The sequence below is a fragment of the Bidens hawaiensis genome, unplaced genomic scaffold, assembly GCF_021521415.1.
Source record: "Bidens hawaiensis isolate Kalapana, Puna unplaced genomic scaffold, B.hawaiensis_p1.1 tig00002186_1, whole genome shotgun sequence".
Classification (NCBI taxonomy): domain Eukaryota; kingdom Viridiplantae; phylum Streptophyta; class Magnoliopsida; order Asterales; family Asteraceae; genus Bidens; species Bidens hawaiensis.
Genome location: NW_027491117.1, coordinates 161,277 through 184,535, shown reverse-complemented (window position 1 = coordinate 184,535; position 23,259 = coordinate 161,277). Strand labels below are relative to the sequence as shown.

Here is a 23,259-nt window from a genome sequence, read left to right as displayed (position 1 = left end):
CAAGTAACCGTTTTATTTACCGAGTATTTTTAACACAAAGCACAACGGTTTTAAAAAAACCGGTTTATTTTTATACTTAAATAGAAAATACAACAGTTAAATATAAAAAATGGCATAAAATGTTGAACTTTTAAATACGGTTTACATATAACCGGTATAATAAAAATGTTATAAACAACTATTAACACGGTTTAAATAATCCCGATATAAAATACATTTTTAAACATTTAGTTCGCGCAAATAGTTAACCGTCAAAACTCTATTCAGGCAATTATAGTCTCTGGTAAATTTTCAAATCAAAGATTTTTGTAATTAATTTTGACAACTCAAAATATTTACTAATAGTAGTCTAATCGATTGCCTAACATGAATTGAATAATGCGTCTATATATAAATATATCTCACGTATCCACCCACCAAGCTATAGTATTACCAAAAATGGCTCATTAAGGTTTTGATTCAAAAATTAAGAACATGATGAGGGATTACCTCATCAGGGCTGTTGACGATGATCCGAAGACTGCATTAGCAATGCAAACTCTTACTAAATCTCCGATGAGAGCGCCCATTCCATCCTTGAAGCATACAAGGGACAACTTGATAGGTTAATAGTGCAACTTAACAACACTGTTAATCCCCCACATATGATTTACTACATATCCCAAATCCAACAAGATTAGAAGATTAACAAGGTTATGGACGAAGTTAGCAAGGTTGTGCTAAAAGCTATAGCTATTAAGTTCGATTTCCGGGATAAACTTGTTCGGTTTTAGGGTTTTTTTTATTGATTTTGTTGTTTTTTCTTGTATTATTTATGTTTCGTTGTAATTTTATTAACTGTGAAATGAAAGATGCTTAGTATATTTAACCGTTTAGTTTTATAATTTTTGCTACAATGTATGAATATTTGTCACGATTTATTTGTAAATATGATCGCTTCATTATGTTGAAACTGTTAACCGCTTTAAAATACTTGTTAAAAACCGGTGTATAAACCTTTTGTTCATTAACAACGCTTATTGCTTTTAAATTTACAACAGGTTTGAAGAATTCTTCATTTAAAACGGTTCTTCACATTTTATTCTAACGGTTGAACTCCTCACCAGTTTAAATACTCGTTAAAAACCGGTGTATAAACTTTTGTTCAATAAACAACGGTTCTTCATTTAAAACGGTTCTTCAAGAAATTAACAAGTAGTTCTTTTTTTCTTTTCTGAAATTTGTAAATATTAAACTTCTTAGTACTTGTATAGTAGTATATATATTCGAATATATTTGTAATACATTTTTATATAATTATGTTCTTATTTAACAGTTAGTGTTTTTTTATCTGTTTTAAACAATTAATTGTATTAGTTTACACATTGACAAATCTTGTGTAATACACGGGTTTTAAAATCAGTACACTAATATTACTTGATTCTAAACTTGAAAAATGCGGAAACTTTAAAGGAAAAAGAAGAAAATAAAGCTGCATACAATCATTTACAAAAGAAATTTAAAGCAAGAGTTCTAAATTCTTTGTGTAGCTAACATGGAAATTAAATCATGTACATTCCATGATAGTCAATTAGTTACGATATAAATTATCATTCAAATGTAAGTGTAACACCAGGCCTAGCTCAATGATATATTTTTGCAGTTACCTTTCGATCGTAACTTGCTCGTCCCACAATGTGTAGAAAATAATAAAACTAATAATATTATAATAATATTCAATTCAATACGTACGCCAATAGGTTGTTTTAATCAAGTCGTTACTGTTTTCTGACAGCCACCAATTAATAAATTTTAACAGGGACACCACTAAAATTTCTTTACATTTAAATTACCACAACTCATTGTTGTATACCTTTAAGCTAGTGATGGAGTGCTTAATTCCACGGCCGATTTATCGATTAGAAAACCCTTGATGAAACTGAAGATTAGTTTCTTATGTGCTTATATCTACCTACCTACCTATACTAATAAAAGAAAATAATTCTGGTCACATGTTATTTTAAGGTTAATTCTCATTATTAAATTCCTATCTAAATTACAATTTTTCTATTGATGAAAATTATTATATATATTAATATTTTTTTTATATTAAATATATTTACACTATAATTTATAGCATTAATAATTCAATTAATGGAAATAGACCAATTATACGTAATGTTGAATTTACAATCAATATCAATACTATATTTAGAACCAAAATATTTTTTTTTTCTTTTTCATCAATAGAAGATAAGTGATTTGGGCGGGAATTTAATAATAAGAATTAACCTCAAAATGACATTTACCCAAAATTATTTTCTTGTATTAGTATAGGTAGATTACGTGAAATAAAGATATTTTCTTTAAAATTAAAATGTATATAAAAAAGTCTATGTTTAAAGAGTACATTAACATTTAATTTTTAAGACATACTCATATCAAAGAACTTTTTACAAATATTCAATGTTTAACCAGTCTTAAAAAGCATAGACAAATTTTTCATTTTTTTATATTTAGTATAAGACTATTGTGACAGTTGAACAACAGTGTGTTTATAAGGGCATTATGAAAGATGTTTAAAAAGGAAAATCTTGTGTCTTTTTTGGTTTACGGTTTATGGTTAGTGTTTAGTGTTTAACGTTTAGGGTATGGAGTGAAAAACATTTTTGTGAAAGACTTTAACAACAACTTTCAGATCTAAAGGTCTCATTGTTTTAAATGGTGCTTCCCGTGACATTGCTTCATTATTGTACACCGATGATAGAACAACCCATTCTCGATTCAAAATTCAAATACATTTGATAATATAAAACGACTATATTTGTAATATATTTTTTCAAAATTTAAAGAGACTTAATTATCTTTTATTTTATTTGTATTAAATTATTCATTACAATTTATACATTAACTTATACCGTGTAATACACGGATTTCTAAAGCCAGTAATAATATATATAAAAACGAGTATAAGATATATTTTTGTCAATGATAGGTATATGGGAATATATTATTTTAGAGTCACATATTAATATTTTGGTGGCCTATAAATCATGTGAGATGTAAACCATACAAGATGCATTTTTATATGATGGCCGGTGAAATATGCGCAATGTTTGGTTGGGGAGAGAAACACCGAGACTAGGGGGTACTTTAGTAATTTAAAATGTAAAAGAAAAGGTCAAATTAAAATATGTGACGCGACGGAATAAAATGTCAAAATCCCTTTGCGTAGAACGCTGATATACCTTAGAAAGGTGTGAATGGAAAGCTACGAAACCCATGATCGAATGAACACTGATGTTTATTTTTAGCTTAAATTCATAAAATACGTTTACACGTAAATACTAATATACTTTTAACCATAGCTCGCCCAATGTAATTTTATTTTATTTATTTCATTAGTCAGTCGACTATTAGGCCAAGGGGTGCATAGGTGCGTGCACCGGAGAGGAACGTGGTGTGAGATGGGTGATGTGGCAATGAAAGAGTATGTAAGGTGAGTAACATGAGAATTTTGATGGTGACAGGGAGTTGGTGGTCCTGATTTGAAGAAGCAATAAAGAAGATGTGAAAAAGGATCTACGAGGAAGCCAGAGCGTTATGCAAACATAATGGCACGACGTACAAATAGGAACACGCCTCACCATGGGTTCCGATCAAAGCCTTCAGGCCTATCGGATATCCTTCCCTTAGCATTAGTAAGGTCCAACAAATGTATTGATAACGGGTCTTAAAGTTACAAAAACTATTGGTGCAACATCATAATTAAATATGAACTTTTTTTTAAAAAAAAGTGCAAGTTCAAATTAATTGACAAAATGCATAAATTTGTTCGCCAACAAATCTTCTTATCAATACATACTACTAGAAAACAAGTTATAATCGACGACATTTTGCAAGTTCAAATTAATTGACAAAATGCATAAATTTGTTCGCCAACAAATCTTCTTATCAATACATACTACTAGAAAACAAGTTATAATCGACGACATTTTACAAACATGTGTGATCCATTTTGTTGTTATTAACGGATCAACAATGAATACCACTTAAAAAAATCGGTGGTAATCCTTTGTTAAATTACAAACGGATCAACAACTTAAAGTATAACTCATAAACCATCACCGAGATACCACGACACATGTTAATTCAACCAAATGAACTTTCATGACTTTAAATACTTCCGAAAAATTACACCACTAAAAAAAATCTATAAATCCGCTAAGCGTAACTAGAAACGAAGGAAATTGTTAACCAAACACACTTAAAAATTCTTAATTAATTATTTTGGAGAGGCTATTTAAGTAAGTTTATTAACTATGCTAATACTTAGGTGTGTCCTAACTCCTAATCTAATAATTAATATTAAGTAAGTTTTATAAATTTTATACCTAATCTAATTTGCTATATTATTTCTAGCTAATCTTTATTATATATATAACCTTGATATATTATACAATATTCAAACCAATAAATTATAATGTTCCAAAAGCATCTTTGTCACTTCCATATAAATAGACACAGAACAAAGAAACACATAACACTACTTGAAAATGAACTACCAGTTCATCAATTCTCTCTCTAAAACCACCGTATGTATATCCCTTCTCCTACAACTTCAGCTCCTTTGCGGTGGCGCCACGCCGCGTATACCATCCTTCCAGAAAGGTTTCACTCAGCTCTTTGGTGGCAACACCAATCTCCTCCGCTCTGATGATGACAACACCGTCCATCTCCACCTTAATCAATACACAGGCATCCATACTCTCCTCTCTCTAACCTCTATATTTTATTTATATTTATATATACTAATTTAAATATATATATATATATATATATATATATATATTTGTAAACTAGAATAGATGCTTTGGTGGTTTTTTTTTTTTTTTTTTTTAGTTTTTTTTTTATTTAGATGTGTCAAAAATTAGGTTCCAATATGTAGAAACATAGATATTACATCAATATAGCAGGTAGGCGGGCAACAAGTTGCGCCGCCACCCCTTTCTGAATTGCAAACCCTAACCTGCTAAAGACATACCCCTGCCCCTTTGGAGTCGACACATTGCTATGCACAACCTGTTGGACCCTGGTTAGAAACGGATAGCTTCCGGTGCCAAGGAGCCAAATGTATCAAAAGCCAGAGAGACAAAAACATGTTGGTTCTCTTCGCAGGCTTTAGCATGTTTCTCCACCTTCTTCGTTTCAGCCCTTTTCATTGCTTGCCCAGCTACAAACCCATTATCCCTCAAACCAGCCAAGGGAGATACCCCTGTGAGGTCAACACAAGCGTGTTTTCCCCCGGCCCAACCAAAGACGAGCAAATCTGCCGGTCGTAGAGTGGATCTCCCTTCCGTGGGGTCTGTAAGGAAGTTTACGGGGGCTTCCTTTTTAGTTGATATCCCAGCTCGCCTTAAGATGTCCCAAAGAACGTCCCGCACCCAATCATGTCGGTATTTGAACCCAGGCATCTCCTTGCAATGAACCGCATGCTCTCCGAATTTATCCAGGCAGGCCTTACGGCAAATCGGACATGTTTCGTCTTCTGGATACATTGGGACCATCAAACGGTACTTAAGAATGACCCTATACTCGACCGCAGACATGCTTTGGCCCAAGCCATCAATCGGAATAACGGTCAGAAAATCTTAGGCATGAGGACCTTGTAAGCATTCAAAAACCGCCTTCTGTCGGGGGGACAATCCAAAAACTTTTCCCAAGCTCTGAGCGATTTTTCCAAAAAGGGCATTCGCCAAAGTTTTTTGAGGCTTTGGTGGGGCGGTGTCCATATTAGAGAAACTGCCAATGTCAAAGTCTGGGAGAGCGCCATTTAGGCGTTCCAGGGCCTGCACGTAGTCTGGGTCCAGGTCGACAACTCCGCTATTCCTTAAGATGTGATTCTGTAGCTTCCAAGACTGAGCCCTCGACGCTACAAAAGCGTAAACCCCAACATCATGAGCCGAAAGAAGGCCTAAACCCCCTAAGCGCATCGGTAAAGATGCAAGTCGCCACTGAAGATCACCAAAGAACGGGCCTCCACATACAACTATGTCTTCGATGGCTTCTCGCAGCCCCTTATCAAAACAGGATACCGCATCATCCATCATATGGGGGTGGCATGTTCATAACCCAAAAAGCAACTTAGCAACCCCCATGCAAGACCTAAGCAGGAGGAGTTCGCTCTGGGGATCCCTAAGGTAAGGTAAGAGTTTCATAAGATCAACCGCACGAGATGCTCTCCTCCTCGCCAACTCCTTAATAAAGTAGGGATCTCGACTAACAGCCCCTCCAAGGAGCTTTACCCCTCTCTCTGGTCTACCAATCCCACTAGGGAAGAGCCCATCTTTGACTTTCACCCCATTACACGCTGGCCAAAAAACCTCGGTTTTCTTAATACTAAGTTGCAGCCCCAATGATGGCCCTTCCGAGTTGATAATGTCTAGGGCTTTAGCGACTTCGTTGGCACCACCAATAATAGTCCCATCATCCAAGTACCAAGCATGAAATGGGAGGTTACAGTCATTTTGTACCCGGAGAACAAGAGGGTGTAATGCTAAGGCAAAGAGGAGGGGCCCAAGGGGGTCTCCCTGCTGAACCCCAGTAGTAGCCCCTATACAGTCATCATCCACGTACAACCTAGCCGGCTGGGCATAAAGGAACTGGACCCATAGATAGATAGACGGGCAATGATGATGAACCTCTCGGAGAAGGGCTGTGCGGTCGACCATATTGAAGGCGTTGGAGAAGTCCACGGTAAGCATAGCTAAAGAGCCGTCCGCGTGAAAGGAGTTAAGAAACCGGTTCGCGCTGTGAAGCACCGCCTCTGCCCCATTAGGTGTCCCCACCCCAAACTGAAAGTCCCCTAACTACTGAGTCATTTCCTTCCCAACCATCTTCATAGCCACTTTAGAAACCAACCTACGCCAGATAGCCCCCACAGCAATGGGCCGAATTCCATTATCCGGCTTTAATAAAGGGGTAAGGGGGGCCGAAGCAATAAACTCAGCGAGCACCTTGGGGCACAGACCCCCTAGCCATAAGTTGACGACTTCAGTGATGGCTGAGAGCAGACCCATGGAAGTCACTGATCCTCACCACTAAGAGCGTCCAACAAGTGTTGCGCCCGCATCCCGTCTCTCCCGCATGAGGTCCCTTTAGGAAATGATCGGATACATCTAAGCACACAGTCCCCATCCACAGAGAGAGTAGGCAGGACGACAGAGCTAGAAGGCAAGGACGGAGGCGGCACCACTGGGTGTTTATCAATGAGGGCTTTCATGGTTGAATCTCCGAAAGGGGCAACCCCACTTGAGCATAATACCTTGACTGCAGCTGTGAAATGACCATCCCTGACTTTCCTGAGACATTGTTTAATATTAAGGCTGTTTTCAGAACCCTCCTCCCCTCCGACCTCTCTTTTAGAAAAAGTGCTCCCCCCCACGTTATCAAAGAGAGAAAGAACCAAGTCAGCAAAACCAGATCCATCTTTCCACACCGCAAGTGCTTGCTGAATGCTACTACATTGCAAAGACTTTCGATTCCCTGACCTGCGTTCCTGCCTAGTGGAAGGTTTCACCACCCTTAAAGTACAACGCGGCAACAATAGTAATTTGACCCAATTCTCAATCGAGCCTGGTGAATCCACTACCTTGCGTAAAGCGCATGCCAAAGTCTGAGCAAACGCCAAAAGACAACTTGGGGGGATGCTCTTAACCGTTTGAATGGGAAGGGAGAAAACCCGTTCCAAAAGGGATACATCCCCAACCACTCCTACAGATGGACTTGGGTCCCTATCCACAGACACACGATTAGGTTTCTGGATCCCAACAATGAATTCTCCAGCATCTCCAGAATCCACAGAAAAAGAATAGACACCATCAGCATGCTTGCACCCCCTGCTAAGGGCATGCAACGTCATGCACCTCCCACATAACCATTTATCCCCCTCCCGAAGGGCTTCCCCAACATCTATAAAAAGGTCCAAATCCTTAGAGATAGTGTCTTTTAAAAGGTTCTTCCGAGTATCCGTTTTGAAATGGGTACTTTGCATGTGCTCAATTAGGCGGAAAAACCCCGAGGACCCAGGTCTACCATCCTTACACTCGTGGAAATGCTTAAAGGGGCATGGCCTTAAACCGTAAGTGGAGCTAGGACCAAGCCCTCCTGTATTTACTTGTCGAATTCTTTTTATGGTAGCCATGTACACACGAGAACAGAAACAAACAAATCACAAAAGACACCGGACCCCTAAAGACCCCGACTCGAGATGAGTTAGAGCAAAAAACAGAGACCAAACCCCTCACACTCGAAGGAGGGGAGCAACTACGGGTTGCTCACCCCCATCTAGCACCCCACAACAACCGCTAAGGCATAAGAGGAGGAAGGTTGATAATGATTTTTAAAAAAACAATTTCAGGAGCTGGATTTAGATCTTTAAACATGTACAAATATGGATTATTCAGTGCCAGAATCAAACTACCGTCCAAATACACCGCCGGAGTCGTTGTAGCATTTTATGTACGTAACTTTATGCGATATATAATACCCTTTATATATTTATCGATAATAATCTATACTGACAATTTGAATATTTGAATAGTGACACTTTTTTCTTTCATTTTTGTTGTTAAAGTTTCATTTTAGCGTAGAAGTAACTCCGTGCCGACTTTCATTTATGTGGTATGAAACAATTTACACTAGAATGGGATAAAATTAGAGGTAAATTGTGTTTGTAATGAAATGAAAGTTATGAGTCTAACTGATCAAATTATCGGTAATAACTGTTATTTATCAGTGACTAATAATTTGAGAAGATAATTGAAGAATATATGTTAAAACAATCATGTTCATTGGATTACATCGAAACAGAAGGCAAGCGGGCAACAAGCTCCGCCGCTACCCCTTTTTGAATCGCAAAACCCAATCTAATATATGTTAAAACTAATAATTTGGATTATTATTAAAATGATTGATTTGGTACATATACATGCAGACTTCAAATGGTGATGTGTTTGAGAAGACACATGATGAGTTGGACTTTGAGTTCTTAGGGAATATTAAAGGGAAACCATGGAGGTTTCAAACAAATTTATACGGTAATGGAAGTACAAATAGAGGAAGAGAAGAAAGATACACCTTGTGGTTTGATCCTTCCAAAGCTTACCATCGTTATACAATTCTATGGACATCTTCCAAAATCATGTATATATCTTCTTTCCCTTCTTAATCATCTTATACTTTTTAAGTATGATAGTCTCTCATTAACCACATGTTATGTTTATACGTAGAGAATTGTGTTAAAAATCACAAATATATAGATAATCAAGTTTAAATAGAGAATTATGACATCACGTAAAATTTGTCTCTGTCAATATAATCGTGATGCAAAAGACATATTTATCTCTCTCTCTCTCTCTCTCTCTCTAAATTAAATGGTATTGCTTTAAGAAAAAACAGTTAATTATACATTATAAATTTGAAACGTAGACTTGAAGAAAGTGAGTTCATGAATATTATATTTCTCTTAAATATTTTGTTATTTTTGTGAACACCTAGTATTACATATTTCTTATAAAATTTTCAGTTAGAATGGTACTTTGTAACTAAATTATATATAAATATTACATTATTTGAAATTAAATAAATTAATGAAAACATTGAAGAAGCAATTTTATATTTTTTTTAACATTAAAACAATTGTATACTAATAAAAAAAAAGAATTTTATAAATAATTTATATCTTTAATAAGTTAAAATTCCAAAGATTTTGGCGTACAGCACCGAAATGTTGGATAAACTATGTTTGTTTGTTTTGTTTTTTTTTTTTTTTTTTTTTTTTTTTGGGGGGGGGGGGGGGGGGGTTATATATATCTTTTTTTCGAACTTTGAGGGTTTAAGCAACATGGTTGTTAAAAAAACCTTTTATGTTTTGTTTTTTTGTTTTTCTTTTTTAATCTTTAAATTTTGTTCGGCTGTCCACTCGTCACAAGACGCACTTCTTTGTCCTTCAAGCTCCACAACGAGTGTTTATAGTTGGTTAACAATGTCAATTGTGTAGGTAGACATCCGTTGTAGTTGCTTTTGAACGTGTTTAGTTATTTTCTTTATAAATTTGTGATAATATCTAATGTTACATTATATTTGTTAACTACAGATTCTACATAGATGAGGTTCCAATAAGAGAGATATTACGAAGCCCTGAAATGGGTAGCGATTTTCCTTCAAAACCTATGGCATTATATGCCACCATATGGGATGCTTCAACTTGGGCCACAAATGGTGGCAAATATAAGGTAAATTACAAATTTGCCCCTTTCGTCACCGAGATGACTGACCTCAGCCTCCACGGTTGCATTTCAAACCCGATTCAAGATCTTTCATCCGAAAGTTGCACGCAAATGGACAAACAACTCGAAACCATTCGATACAATAACATTACACGAAAACAAAAGACCGCAATGAAAAGGTTTAGGGAAAAGTACATGTATTATTCTTATTGTTATGATACTTTGAGGTACCCTATTCCACCACCGGAATGCGTGATTGATCCGGTGCTTAGACAACGGTTCAAAGAGACGGGGCGGCCGGATTTTGGGAGGCGTCATCATCGCCAATCGAGGAAAGGAAGTCATGTTTTGAGCAGCCAGATGTATGATATTGAAGATGAGGATTGAGGATATAGACAGATGTGTGTGTATAATACGATGGTTTTGTGACATAAGTTGGATTATTTAAAGTTTTCATTTTATTTAGTATTTGTAATGTATTCTTTCTGTGATTAAATGCAAATAAAACGACAAATATGTTATAGAAAACTAGCAAGATAGTTCATCATTCTATATTTATTTACTATGATTAGAAAATCAGCCTTATATTACACGGGCTAAATAAAAAATGTACTAAACATTTAGTAATGAACATTTAGGAATTATAAAATAATATTTTGAGATAGGATATGGTTAATTACTAATTTACTATTGCACTTTTTAATCAACACTTTTAAATTAAGAAAATAATATCATACTAAGAGGGTAATATAAAAAGCGGAAAATTAATATCAGGCTTATAAAATTGTAAAACGTGCTGCTACTAGTTACTTATCTTTAGATATACATTTTTATATATACGATGATTTAAAGCTTGTTTCGTTGGTACGACTTACGAAGTGGTGAGTGTGAGGCATAACACTACAAGGAACTTCAATATTAGCGGCGACAACTACCGACGCTATTTGCGTTTCCGCTAAGACCCCGATTTCTTGTAGTGCAAAAACTGTCAACAAAAGAAAACTGGCTACCGAAAACATATCGTTTGCCAACCAGTAACTAATTTTGCATTGAAAATCCAGTCGCAAGAATTTGGTCGCTAACCCTGTCGCCAGCAGAATGGTAAATAATATGTTCGTTAAACGCTCAAGGGCACAAACTTGGTTGCTAGTACAGCGATGAGAAATATGTAGCCAATTATCATTTATAATTCAGAATTTAAATAGGCTTCAATTATATATGATTGTTTATTGGATTACATCGAAACAGAAGGCAAGCGGGCAACAAGCTGCGCCGCTACCCCTTTTTGAATCACAAAACCCAATCTTTTAATTGAAGAATCAACTTATAATTTGGTCATCACAATCGAAAGACTCTGTTGAAGAATCAACTTTATTTTTATGTTAAAAACAGATGGTTTTAAATTTTTATTCAAAAGTTACATGGTCTTTAAAAATGTGACAAATAATAGATTATTATTAAAATCAAGTAACGAAACATTCAAACTAGAAATAAAGTATCTTTGATAATATAATAATTAGCCATTGGTAACTTTACGGGTGGATCCAAATTGGAAATAAAGTGGGTCGTAATTGAGTATTTTAGAAATAATAATTACACTATTCGAGTATTGGTATTAAAGGTGATCAATACGAGTGATTTCCACCAAGAAAACGCGCCATTTCGAAAACCTTTTTCCATGATTTCCATTTTATATGATAATTAATTTGAGACTAATGAAGCAGTAATAATCATATTTCAATTAGTGTACTTTTATTGGTTTATCTAAGCTCGATCGAATAAAACTTTTATATATGTTAGGACTTAGGATCGATTTATTGAGAGAAAGAAACCATAGAATAAAGTTTTACTCAAATCAATCAATACTCGCTCTCATTCATCCTAGCGATTAGGTACGAACATGATAACTAACTATTACAAATTACACCATTGACAACACAACATTTGCAAAATGGACCCTCTACATTATCTATAGTAACAATTTTAAGCTCGAGAAAGAACAAAAAATTAAAGTTGAAATATATTCCGAGTCCTAGTTAACGGCTTGTGCTTTTGTATTGTAAGTTTAGTTACATTTACATTTTTTAAAAATGGTTTATGATCATGTTTTAATGAGAAAGCTAAGTGGATATAAGGAGACCCTCGATAACTAATAGCTTTGCTATTTGTGGGATACTACTAGGTATGGTTATCTTTTTAATTTAATTTATGTATTTATGTGAAAGGAGTTATCTTATGATTCTTGTTCAACCTAATTTTTATATAACTTGCTACTAAAGTTATTATGTATTAATATTTAAAATTTTCATACGACATAAAGTAAATCCTGAATATTTCTTATATCAGGCTCAAAGGTTAATAAAGGGTTTGCCGTGCCACCAAGTTAAGCTCAAACATATTTTTAAGATTTAAAACTAAGCTCACGTTTTGTCGTGCTCAGTTAGACAAATATAGCTAACCCTTAGTTTAAATTTCCTATCGAAGTCTTTCATAAGTAAAGTTTTCTGGACTGTATCAAAACAAATGTTGCATTATGCAAAAATCGATACAATATCAATGTTATGGTTTGTTGATGATATTACATGATTGCATATCTTGCAATGGTCCCTTTGTTATAAAAACTAGACTATAATCTCCTTTAACTACCAAACTTTACTTCGTGGATCATTTTAATTGCATTCCTTTAAAGAAGTTCACTATGTTTAGATATGACCTTATGAACCTTGCTTAAACTTTGCATCATAGTCATGATCCTCATCAAGTCACTTCTTTTCTATACATTTATCATGGTGTCCGAAAAATTTGCATATTGGAATGGATATAACAGGCTACATTGTTTTGTGTTATCTTAAGATCTCAATAAAAATATATCGAGTTGTATGCTAATGCAGTTGTAAACAAGTTTGATCTATGTTTTACTGATTTTTTGGACTTTTAACATGATTTATATATGTGTTGTGGCCTATATACAAGTCATAGTCAATTTCGAGTATGACTCCTTTAAATTGTTAAGTAGCATGCTTTATTTATCCGTTTTTAAATCTCATGAAAGAATAATCATCTTGTTGAATTCTATATAACGTTATTTTCACTATCTAAATCCTATTTCGTAAAATAATTACTAAAAAGATAAAATATGAAATGGGATTAATCGAAATAACATCACCAACCACGTGAAACTCAAAATTTAATTTTTTTAATTCCTAACTTTAGAAAAGTTAATTTGCTTTAAGAGTCTTCAATAACTAGAATACGGGCTTTAAGTAATTAAACTGCAAAAACCTAACTTAACTAATTAGCCTAGCAGAAGTGGATCTGGCCCAAGGCATAATGGTATGGGCTGTATAGCCGGCTTGCCAGTTGCCACTGCCTCGTGTCTGACCCGTTTCTTATCCGAAAAACCAACTCGAATATTTTTTTTAAATGTAAAGATAATATTCATAGAATGTATCATCCTAGACCAAAATATTTTATCAATTTGGCATGCTTTTGATACATTTTTCTTTTTCATAATAACTCCATTTTATATAAACAAAGGTTTTGTTCCATTAAACTCTTGAAATAAAATTCCAATTTCATTACATTACATTACATTACAATCTCAAAAAGCAAACTAAAATCACTCATTTCCTCTCCAAACTCAAATCATAACACCAACACTCGGCATTTAACACAATAAGTTTCAAAAAATCGGATTATAAGTGTTACACATGCCGGGGTTCCTAACGCACCAAAGCGGTTGAATCGGTTCGGCCTGCACGCCTAGGCTAACCATTCTGTTAACCCACTCATTCAGCCTATCAGTAGCATCCGCATACCTCTTCATCCCAGTCTCATCCCGGTTCCCAGACCACAACGCCTCGGCCATAGCAGACGCCCGAGGCCAGATCCGGGAATCAAGAACCCCCGGGTCCGACTGCTCGGACCACAACGCCACCTCCCCACCCAAAACCAATTTCGCCTCATCCTTGGTCAACCCATCTGTTATATCATAGTTGTATATCAACTGCCATGTCTTAAACGGGTTACACCACGACCCACCCTTTTTCTGTTCAAAATCGAACGGTTGATCATACGCGCTATTGTTTCCCGTAAAATCACCGTGTCCGCAATCCAAATAATAAAAATCGGATGAGGACACAATTGTCCTGTATCCCGCAGACACCAATCTTTTAATGTTCGTGGGACCACCATTCCATGTCTGCATGATGGTGGTCTCCGCTGGGAGGACTGACGCATTGACTTTTATCTCCGCATCGAGAATCACGTCCTCCCAGTACACGGCCGTGCGGTTAAGTGACGTAATGAAAGGGTTGGTGGTGGTAATGAAAATTTCTAGTATTTGACTGAGGGTTTTGTTACCGGCTAGATAGTTTTGGATGGTGGGATCGGCTTTCCAGCAACCGGGAACAACCTCGTCGGCACCGCCATGGTAAAATGAATCTGGAAATAGAGTTGTAGTTTCTTGGATGATGTTTTTGACAACTTCGTAGGTTTTGGGGATTACTGGGTTAAGGTGGCCGGTTCCTGGTTCGGCTGCGAGCCGATCTTCCCATGGAGCGCCGGCCGGCCACCAGAACATGTTGGCACATGCGACGATTTCTGGGTAAGCTTCGGCCCATGATCCGGTGTGTCCTGAATGTTTGGAACATATGACAACGTACTAGGTCGTTAGAAACAAAGCACATTGTTTAGTAATAGAACTTATATTAAAATCTTATAAAAGAAGACGTTAAAACGTATTTAAATTTTTACATATATAAATGGGATTTTTACATGTATCCCGTCTCTAACTTTTTTTATTATATATTTCCTCAATATTAAACTTTAAATTACATATTCCTCTTCTAGTCTTTATTTACCATCTTACCCTTTTACAACTATGTGTAAATACCCCTATATTTATTTGAGCTCAAGTGAATTTTACATAATTTGACATTTTGACTTTGGTGTTTTTTTATAACGTTTTTTTATTGTAATTAATAAAATCAATTTTAATAAATTTATTTTGTAACCTACATATAGAAAAGCAGTTGAAATTATATATATTATATAACCATATCAGTGCATTTTATAAATAATTACTACGCAGTTATTTGATATAATTTAGGGAGGGGATATATATAAAAATCCCTTTATACAATATTATGTGATATAATTTGTTGGTTTCTCATGTTCGAAATGTTGAACCTATAAACCATGTAAATTTTTTGTTTTTTTTGTTTTTATATTTGCTAACGATAAAAAAAATCGACCCCAATTGAATTTATTAGCTTCGACATGTTCGTCTTAAAACCAACTCGGTTTTGGTTTAAATTGGGGATATATATAATTGTTACTATTAAGAAGATGATATATGTAAATTAGTTCATTAAGGGTAAATAGACACTTAGTTGGTTAATTTAAATGAAATGAGAAAATATATAATATATGTTTAGGGAAGGAAAATATGTAATTTAGGGTTTAATATTGGGAAAATATGTAATAAGAGAAGTTAGAAAGGGATATATGTAAATGTCCTTTAAAAAAACATTATAGAAAAATGTTCAAAAATCAAATTAATCAACCTATTAAAAAAGATATTGTGTTTAGAGTATACTAATTTGCCGGTCATTAGTGAAGAATATATGACTGAACATTACAATAATAATAATATTCAGTAATCGACTAATTTGTCTCACTCGAGCTCGGATTTTTGGAGCTGCATTCGTGTCCGCGTCATTAGTGAAGAATATATGACTGAACATTACAATAATAATAATATTCAGTAATCGACTAATTTGTCTAACTCGAGCTCGGATTTTTGGAGCTGCATTCGTGTCCGCGGGACGTGCGGGCACGCACAAGTTTGATAGATTTTTAGCCCAAAAATGCAATTTTGCATCCCCTTACGCACGGGTAAGGAGTTGTAGTAAAACACATCAAAAATTTTCAAATAAGTAGTCACAATAGCACCTTATAAACCATTCTTAAATTTGTTCCCCAACTGATGTGGGACAAAGTGTTACCACTCCAATTTTTTAGACATCCATTCACACACACCTATACCCAATCTTCCGACACTTGCTACCTAGGATATAATTTGATTTTCCATTTTTTTAATAGGTTGATTAATTTGATTTTTGAACGACATTTTTCTAGATGTTTTTTTAACTTCTACGTTTAGTTAGTTCAAGACTTACCCGGCATATCAATCTCTGGAATGATCCGAACACCGTGTTCCAACCCAAACTCCACAACCCGCTTCACATCCTCTGCCGAATACTGCATATCCGGCCCATACGACCCTTTCCTCGCAAGCTCGGGCTCTGACTTCAAAACCAAAGGAAACGATTGCGCATCCGTTATATGCCAATGAAACACATTCAACTTATTCGCACTCATAGCTCCAATCAACCTCAACAAAGTCTCAACTCCAAAATAATTCCTAGATGTATCCAAAAGAACCCCACGGTGCTCGAACATTGGCCAGTCGGATATTATTAATCCGGCTGCCACTCGAGCAGGGTTTCCCCATACTAGCTGGGAGAAACTCGCAAGCCCTCTCATGGCAGCCCACGTGGTGGCCGCCATGAGAGTGGCTGAAGTCGTGTTGGATGGGATGGTGAGAGTGTAGGATTCATTGACGCCGTGTGAAAGCGGAGCATTGATGTCGTAGATGGTGATGGTTAAAGTTTGTAAGGGTGGAGAGTTGGTTAGGTTTATGGCGGGAATGAGTAAGGGTTTGTATTGGGCGGTTTGGATTTGGCGGAGGTAGCGGTTGACGGCCAGACTAAGGTAGTTGTGCGGCGGAGATGTTATGGTGAATGATGGTGATATAAGGATTGCATGGGGGGTGGTCCATGTGAAGGATCTTGGTTTAGGCCATATGTTGATTGGAGATTGATCAATGGCTGATATTGAAGGAAAGATGAATGTTAATAATATTTGGAAAATTAAAATAAGTGAATGAATATGAGTACTCATATTGGTATATGTTTTGGGGAAATTGAAGTGTGATGAATAGAAGAACAGTGAAGGTGAGTTTATATAGTTTTTGAATGTGTTACAAGTCAATGGAGAAGGCAAGTTTGTATGAGTTTATGCATTTATTTTATTCTTCGCTATCTTCCATTTGTTGCGATGTGCTTGCTTTAGAGAAATAATTGCATTTTTTAACTTTAGAACAAGTTTAATTATCATACATGGGTACATTAAAAGGTATGGTATGAAGTTGGTTAGACCCAACCTTATAGCATATTTTAGAAGTTTAAGAAAGTTACGTGTGAATTTTTTTGAAACTACGTAAAAACGACAAATGAGAAGTTACGAACTAAGGTTTTTAACCTTCAAGAAGATGGTACAATGGCAAACGATTGAGTTCATATATAGCATATGTCTCATGTTTAAATCCAATTTTCACTAGCTTTCTATCTTTAATCCCTTGAAACACATCTAAATAGCCCAAGTAACATTTGATCTAGCCACAATAGTTAGCACGATATTGGCGAGATCCTATGATTCATCGTTAATTTTCTTTTCTAATTTATTTGATGCATAAAATAATTTTTCTAGTTAATGATATAAAATGACAAATAACTCAAATTTGCATTGTTGAATGGTGGGTGCCGGCGAACCGTTAATTACGGAGGCATTCTAAAGTACTTCGACGGTTGATTTATAATATATGGCTTTTTGCAGGCACTTTTCTTATTTTACTATTTTTGGCATATTATAAAGGATAGAGGGTCCAAATGCCAGTTCATTGACATTGCTGATCTATGTTAGAAACTTAGAATGGACATATGCGGACTCATGAGTCATGATAGACAGATGGCATTCCCACTAGGGGTGTTCAACTATTCGGTTAACGATTTATTTGATTTGTTTGATTTGATTTGTTTGGTTATGAGATTTTTGTACCCCTAATCGAAATCGAACCTAACCAAGTTCGAAAAGGGGAAAATCGAACCGTAATCGAACGGAAGTCAATTCGGTTTGGGGTCGGTTAAAACCGAACAAATCAATTCAAACCGTATTAATCGAATTCATCCAAAACAACAATTTGGCTTGAATTTAATTTTTGTTTTTGTTCCGGATCCGAATATTCATCAATGGCCATAATAAACAAACACATCATATATATCCTAAAACCAAAAGTTAAAGGTCATAATAAAACATGAATTGTCAATGAGTTGACGACTTATTAGTGATTATGAGTATATACAATATTTAGAATTGTTGACATGGACATTGGGCTAAATAGTGAAAATGGGCTTTAAAAATGGGCCATATATAAAATATAACTAACATAATTTATATTTTAATTGATTAATTCGATTAGCCAAATAAATCGAACTAATCGCTTAAAAAGAAAACACATATCCGTAAATTGAATTCAGAATTCGGTTTTCGGTTATAACCAAATCGAAAATCGAATTTTAAATTCGGATTCGGTTTTTCGATTACAGATATGATTCGGTTTTCGGTTATAACCAAATCGAAAATCGAATTTTGAATTCAGATTCAGTTTTTTCGATTAAGGATACGATTCGGTTTTTGATTTTTTTCGATATTCAATTATTCTGAACACCCCTATCTCCCACCCCATGACTTTATCATTATTATTATTATTATTATTTTTTTGAGTATTTATGTGATTTAATCCTTAGCGATCCCAAAAATTTTTATATCGATTCCATTAAAACTATGAAACCGATCCTCAAGAAAGATTTATTTAAGATTTTGAAAAATATATATATATATATATAGGAGTCGGTTAACGTACGCTAATACACTATCATACATTACGTACGCGAGTATCCAGAACGTACAATTATACGCGATTAAATATTTAAATACAATTATACGTCACGATACGCCAGTTATCAAAAGGGTATTTCCGTCCAGAACGTCCAACTATACTCCTCAAATCTATTCTTCAATTCCCCCAAATCCCTGTTCTTCAAAATTCATCAATTGATTCATCGAGCGTCCATCCATATCAATATAATTCAATCGTCGATCGGTATTAAACTAATTTGCAGGTCGCTATCAAACTAATTGAGTTATATAACCCTAAGAATGTTCGTTACCTGCAAATAAAACCTCAAACCCTAATACGTTCTGCTTATACGTTCTGCTAATACATTCTGCTAGTACGTTCTACTGCTAATACATTCTGCTAATACTTTCTGCTAAGACATTCTACTAATACGTTCTACTGCTAATACTTTTTGCTAATACATTCTGCTAATACTTTCTACTAATACGTTCTACTAATGTAACATTTCGGATTTTTCAAACCCATATTTTTTTACGTTTAACCAGACCCGGGAACATTTTTAAATCTTTATTATTCATCAAGAAATTGATATTTATAATAATTAAAGATTACAAGTTCAATTTATACCCTTATACTTTCAAGAATGTTCAAAATCTTAGTTATATAATAAAAAGTTCAATAATTAACCAATAAACAAACTTGAAGGACTAATTATGTCAAAAACCAAAACTTTCCCTTGGACCCTCGGGGCGCCGCGCGACGGGGAAGGATCCCCTTTTCCGCGCAGCGCGGTGGCACCCCTGCACAGATCGATTAACTCTAATTCGTTTTCTAGCTCGTTTAAGGTATAAAATCGATTATTTTAAGCATGTTTGAGTAAATTAAGGACCAAGTAAACATCATATAACAAAAATATAAATTCCAATTCATTATTTACTGCTCAAGATCAGATCTTTGTGAATAAATCGTTGATTCTTTCCTTAAAACGTATTTACTTGCTTAAACGGGCCAAAAAGCCCATAATTAGTTCGTTTTATGTTTTTCTATATAAACAACCATTAAACATCTGCTGTAAACATTAATCAAAACCCTAAAGAACCTCCTCCAGCCATCACCTACCTCTGTTCATTCTCCAACCCTTCGGTTTTTTGCATATTCGTTAAAGATTCAAGACTTGTTCGTTGACTTTGCAAACTCAAGGACCTTTGACTTCCGTTTCTCATAATTCCTTTCACTTTCCGGGTAAGTTGTAAACTGTAAAATCGTTCATACATATTCCCTAGTCAATAAACTTCAATCAATTTCGGTGATTGAAGGGTGTTGACTGGACAATTGCTTTAAAACCCGGTAAAGGGTAAAACAGTCAACAAGTTTGACTTTACGTTTTCACATGTATCTGGTCAGATTCAACGTTCGGTCCAGAAGACTTTTATTCTCGTAACATAATTTTAAGGCCACTGCTCAAAAACCCGATTTCCGACTCGTTGTTTGGATTCTGGTCAGTACCAGCTCGCTTAAACATTTAATTCAACATAACTAGAGTTCTACTCATCCGTTTGGATTGATTCCAGCGGCATTAAGTTCGTTTTTATTTATAGTTTTATATCACAAAGTTTCAGGTTTTGATCATTTATCTCGTTTGACGCGTATTGGACGACTCTCTTATCCGTTGACTCGTTTATTCTTAATTATACTCACTTGCCTTTAATCTAAGGTGAGTTTGATCATTCCCCTTTTTATACATTGTTTTCTAATGTTTTGGGGACATATGCGTACTTACTCATATTTTCTATTCTATATATATACTCAAAATCGCAAACATAATTATTGTATGAATATCAGTTGAATGCTATTTGCTAATTGCTACATGTTTAATTGTTTACTTGATAACGTTTCGGAGAGGTCCAACATATCCCCTTGTAGAGGGTTCTCATTAGTATGATCATACGACCGTCTTAGTAACCGGAGCCCGATTCGCTTGGCGAAGGTAAACCGACAATTTAGTCATTGTAATCATTGTCCGATTCGCTTGGCAACGATTCATTGGCACACGAGTACAACTTGGTTTTGGTTTGTTAAGGTTTGATTGATTATTACCACATAGATTGGTTTGCGCATTTAACACTTATCGTTTATTATTTATTTATTTATTATATAAGTATTTGTTGTGTCAAAATTGGTGATCATCTCACTCAACATATTTGTTGACAAAACTCCATTTTCTACGCATATGCAGGTTGTTTGAAGTTGAAGTATGGACACTTAGAAAGACCTTAGGATTATAATGAAGACATACATGGATTAGACTTGTTGTATTTACTTATTTGAATCGTTTGGTTGTATATGATTATTGTGTGTATTATTTGAATAAAATAATTAATTAGATATTGTCATTTATAATTATGATAGTATATTCGAGCTGTGAGCAATCGGATCACGCCCCGGCATTTCCGCCTTAGGCTGGGGTGTGACAACTAATACGTTCAAATCTTAAACGTTCAATGTCAAAAACCCATCATCCAGAACTCCAAATTGATCGATTGAAGCTTCAAATTGATGATTAATTGAATCGATTTCAAAGATTAACCGATCAATTGACTCCAATTTCAATTTGTTGATGGCGCCGGCGCCGGCGATTAAAGGGCGACTTTTGGTTTATGGAATCTCAATTACTCAACAAAAACGGTTTATGAAAACAGAGTATAATAGAAACCGTTTCTAAATTTAGTAGTGGCGTTGGCATTGAATTTTTAAAGGATGTTAAAAGACAACTCTACCCTTATGTTAAGTTACGATATCAGATTGTAAATAGTTACGATCTACGTTCAATATACTCGCGTACGTAATGTACGATAAACCATTAGTGTGTTATATCCTTTATCTATATATATATATATATATATATATATATATATATATAAATATATATACTCTTTAATAAAAACCTATAAGTTTTGTCACTTATCATTCTCATAATTTAAACAAACTAAATCTTTAAAATCATTAATTATCATTTATTTGTTAATTAATATATTATTTTTTCATCAATTATTACCCGTATGGTACACGAGTCTCAAGCAAGTATAATTATATAAACCTATTGTAAATTAATAAAATGGCATTGTCTTTGTTTTCTAAGAAATTGTTAACCTACTCAACAAGCTTCAAAAGTCCTTTGTTCTTTGTTTACCAAAACTCAAGTAGAAAACTCTTCCCATGGCTACAAAATTATGTTTGATAATTTTTTTTTGTTTATGTTCATTTACATTCGTAAACTATTCGCTAGGTTTTAAACGAATGAACATGAACGAAGCAAACATGCTCGTTTTCTTGATGAACTAATATGAAAAAAAAATGTTCGATTATGCGTTTATGTTCATCTTTGTGTTTGGTTAAAGTTAAATAAACTAACGTGAACATGCCCATTTTTGTAATAAAAGAATATGAACATAAAAATCGTGTTCGATTATATGTTCGTGTTCATGTTCGTCTTTAAGTTAAATAGACGAACACGAGCAAGCCCCTGTTTATAGACCTAGTAGAGGATAAGGGATCTTTATGCAACTTGATGAACCTTTTTGTTAGATTTTTAGGGTTGTTATCATGTTGACAAAAAAAAAAGAAATGAGATATTGTGTAATAATAATAATAATAATAATAATAATAATAATTATTATTATTATTATTATTTTGAGAATTTTCCTCATTAATCTCTCTAAAATTCAAGAAATTTGTAGCAATAAAACGACAGTTAAATCGATAATAATAATAATAATAATAATAATAATAATAAAAATAATAATTATTATTATCATCATCATCATCATCATCATCGATTTAACTATCGTTTTACTGCTACAAATTTCTTAAATTTAAGAGAGATTAATGAGGAAAATTCTCAAAATAAGTATTTATGAAAACAAATTTCAAGTTTTAGGTATCATTTGCAAAAAAATTCTAGAAACATGTATTATAAACTAATCGTGACGAGTAGTTTGTAAAACCAATTAAAACTTGTCGCGTGTCCTTAAACTAACCGTAACGATCAAGTTCACTAATCATTTACTCGTCACGGCTAAATAAGTTCCAAGCCTCGTAATCAACGCTCAGGAGTAATTCATAAGTCCTTTAGTCATTATGACTAGTTTACCCTGTTTACATTCCCTACACGAGTAGTTTATTAGTAGTTAACTCGTCGCGACTAGTTTAACCTTATAATCTACTCCT

General features: G+C 34.5%; 2 protein-coding genes across 2 annotated transcripts; one reads left to right on the top strand and one right to left on the bottom strand.

Moving 5' to 3' along the window:
- Positions 1-4,535: 4,535 nt before the first annotated feature.
- On the top strand, positions 4,536-10,655 carry LOC143609971 (putative xyloglucan endotransglucosylase/hydrolase protein 30). The gene is made up of 4 exons (XM_077084577.1): positions 4,536-4,737; positions 8,399-8,499; positions 8,975-9,183; positions 10,136-10,655. Exons 1-4 carry the CDS (start codon positions 4,536-4,538, stop codon positions 10,653-10,655), a joined length of 1,032 nt encoding a protein of 343 aa, XP_076940692.1.
- Positions 10,656-13,938: 3,283 nt separating this feature from the next.
- LOC143609959 (beta-hexosaminidase 2-like) lies at positions 13,939-17,383 on the bottom strand. Its single transcript, XM_077084570.1, has 2 exons — positions 16,451-17,383; positions 13,939-14,903 (listed from the first exon to the last, which is right to left on the bottom strand). The coding sequence occupies exons 1-2, from the start codon at positions 17,232-17,234 to the stop codon at positions 13,951-13,953; spliced, it is 1,737 nt and encodes a 578-aa protein (XP_076940685.1). The 5' UTR covers positions 17,235-17,383; the 3' UTR covers positions 13,939-13,950.
- Between the last annotated feature and the right edge of the window lie 5,876 nt (positions 17,384-23,259).

What these genes read in the sequence shown, in the direction of transcription:
- LOC143609959 (XM_077084570.1), bottom strand. Translation starts at nt 17,234, where the DNA reads ATGAGTACTCATATTCATTCACTTATTTTAATTTTCCAAATATTATTA. An exon ending in TCCAGAGATTGATATGCCGG is followed by an intron (nt 14,904 to 16,450) that starts GTAAGTCTTGAA and finishes CCAAACATTCAG; the next exon opens with GACACACCGGATCATGGGCC.
- LOC143609971 (XM_077084577.1), top strand. Translation starts at nt 4,536, where the DNA reads ATGAACTACCAGTTCATCAATTCTCTCTCTAAAACCACCGTATGTATA. An exon ending in CCACCTTAATCAATACACAG is followed by an intron (nt 4,738 to 8,398) that starts GCATCCATACTC and finishes AAACAATTTCAG; the next exon opens with GAGCTGGATTTAGATCTTTA. An exon ending in TGGACATCTTCCAAAATCAT is followed by an intron (nt 9,184 to 10,135) that starts GTATATATCTTC and finishes TGTTAACTACAG; the next exon opens with ATTCTACATAGATGAGGTTC.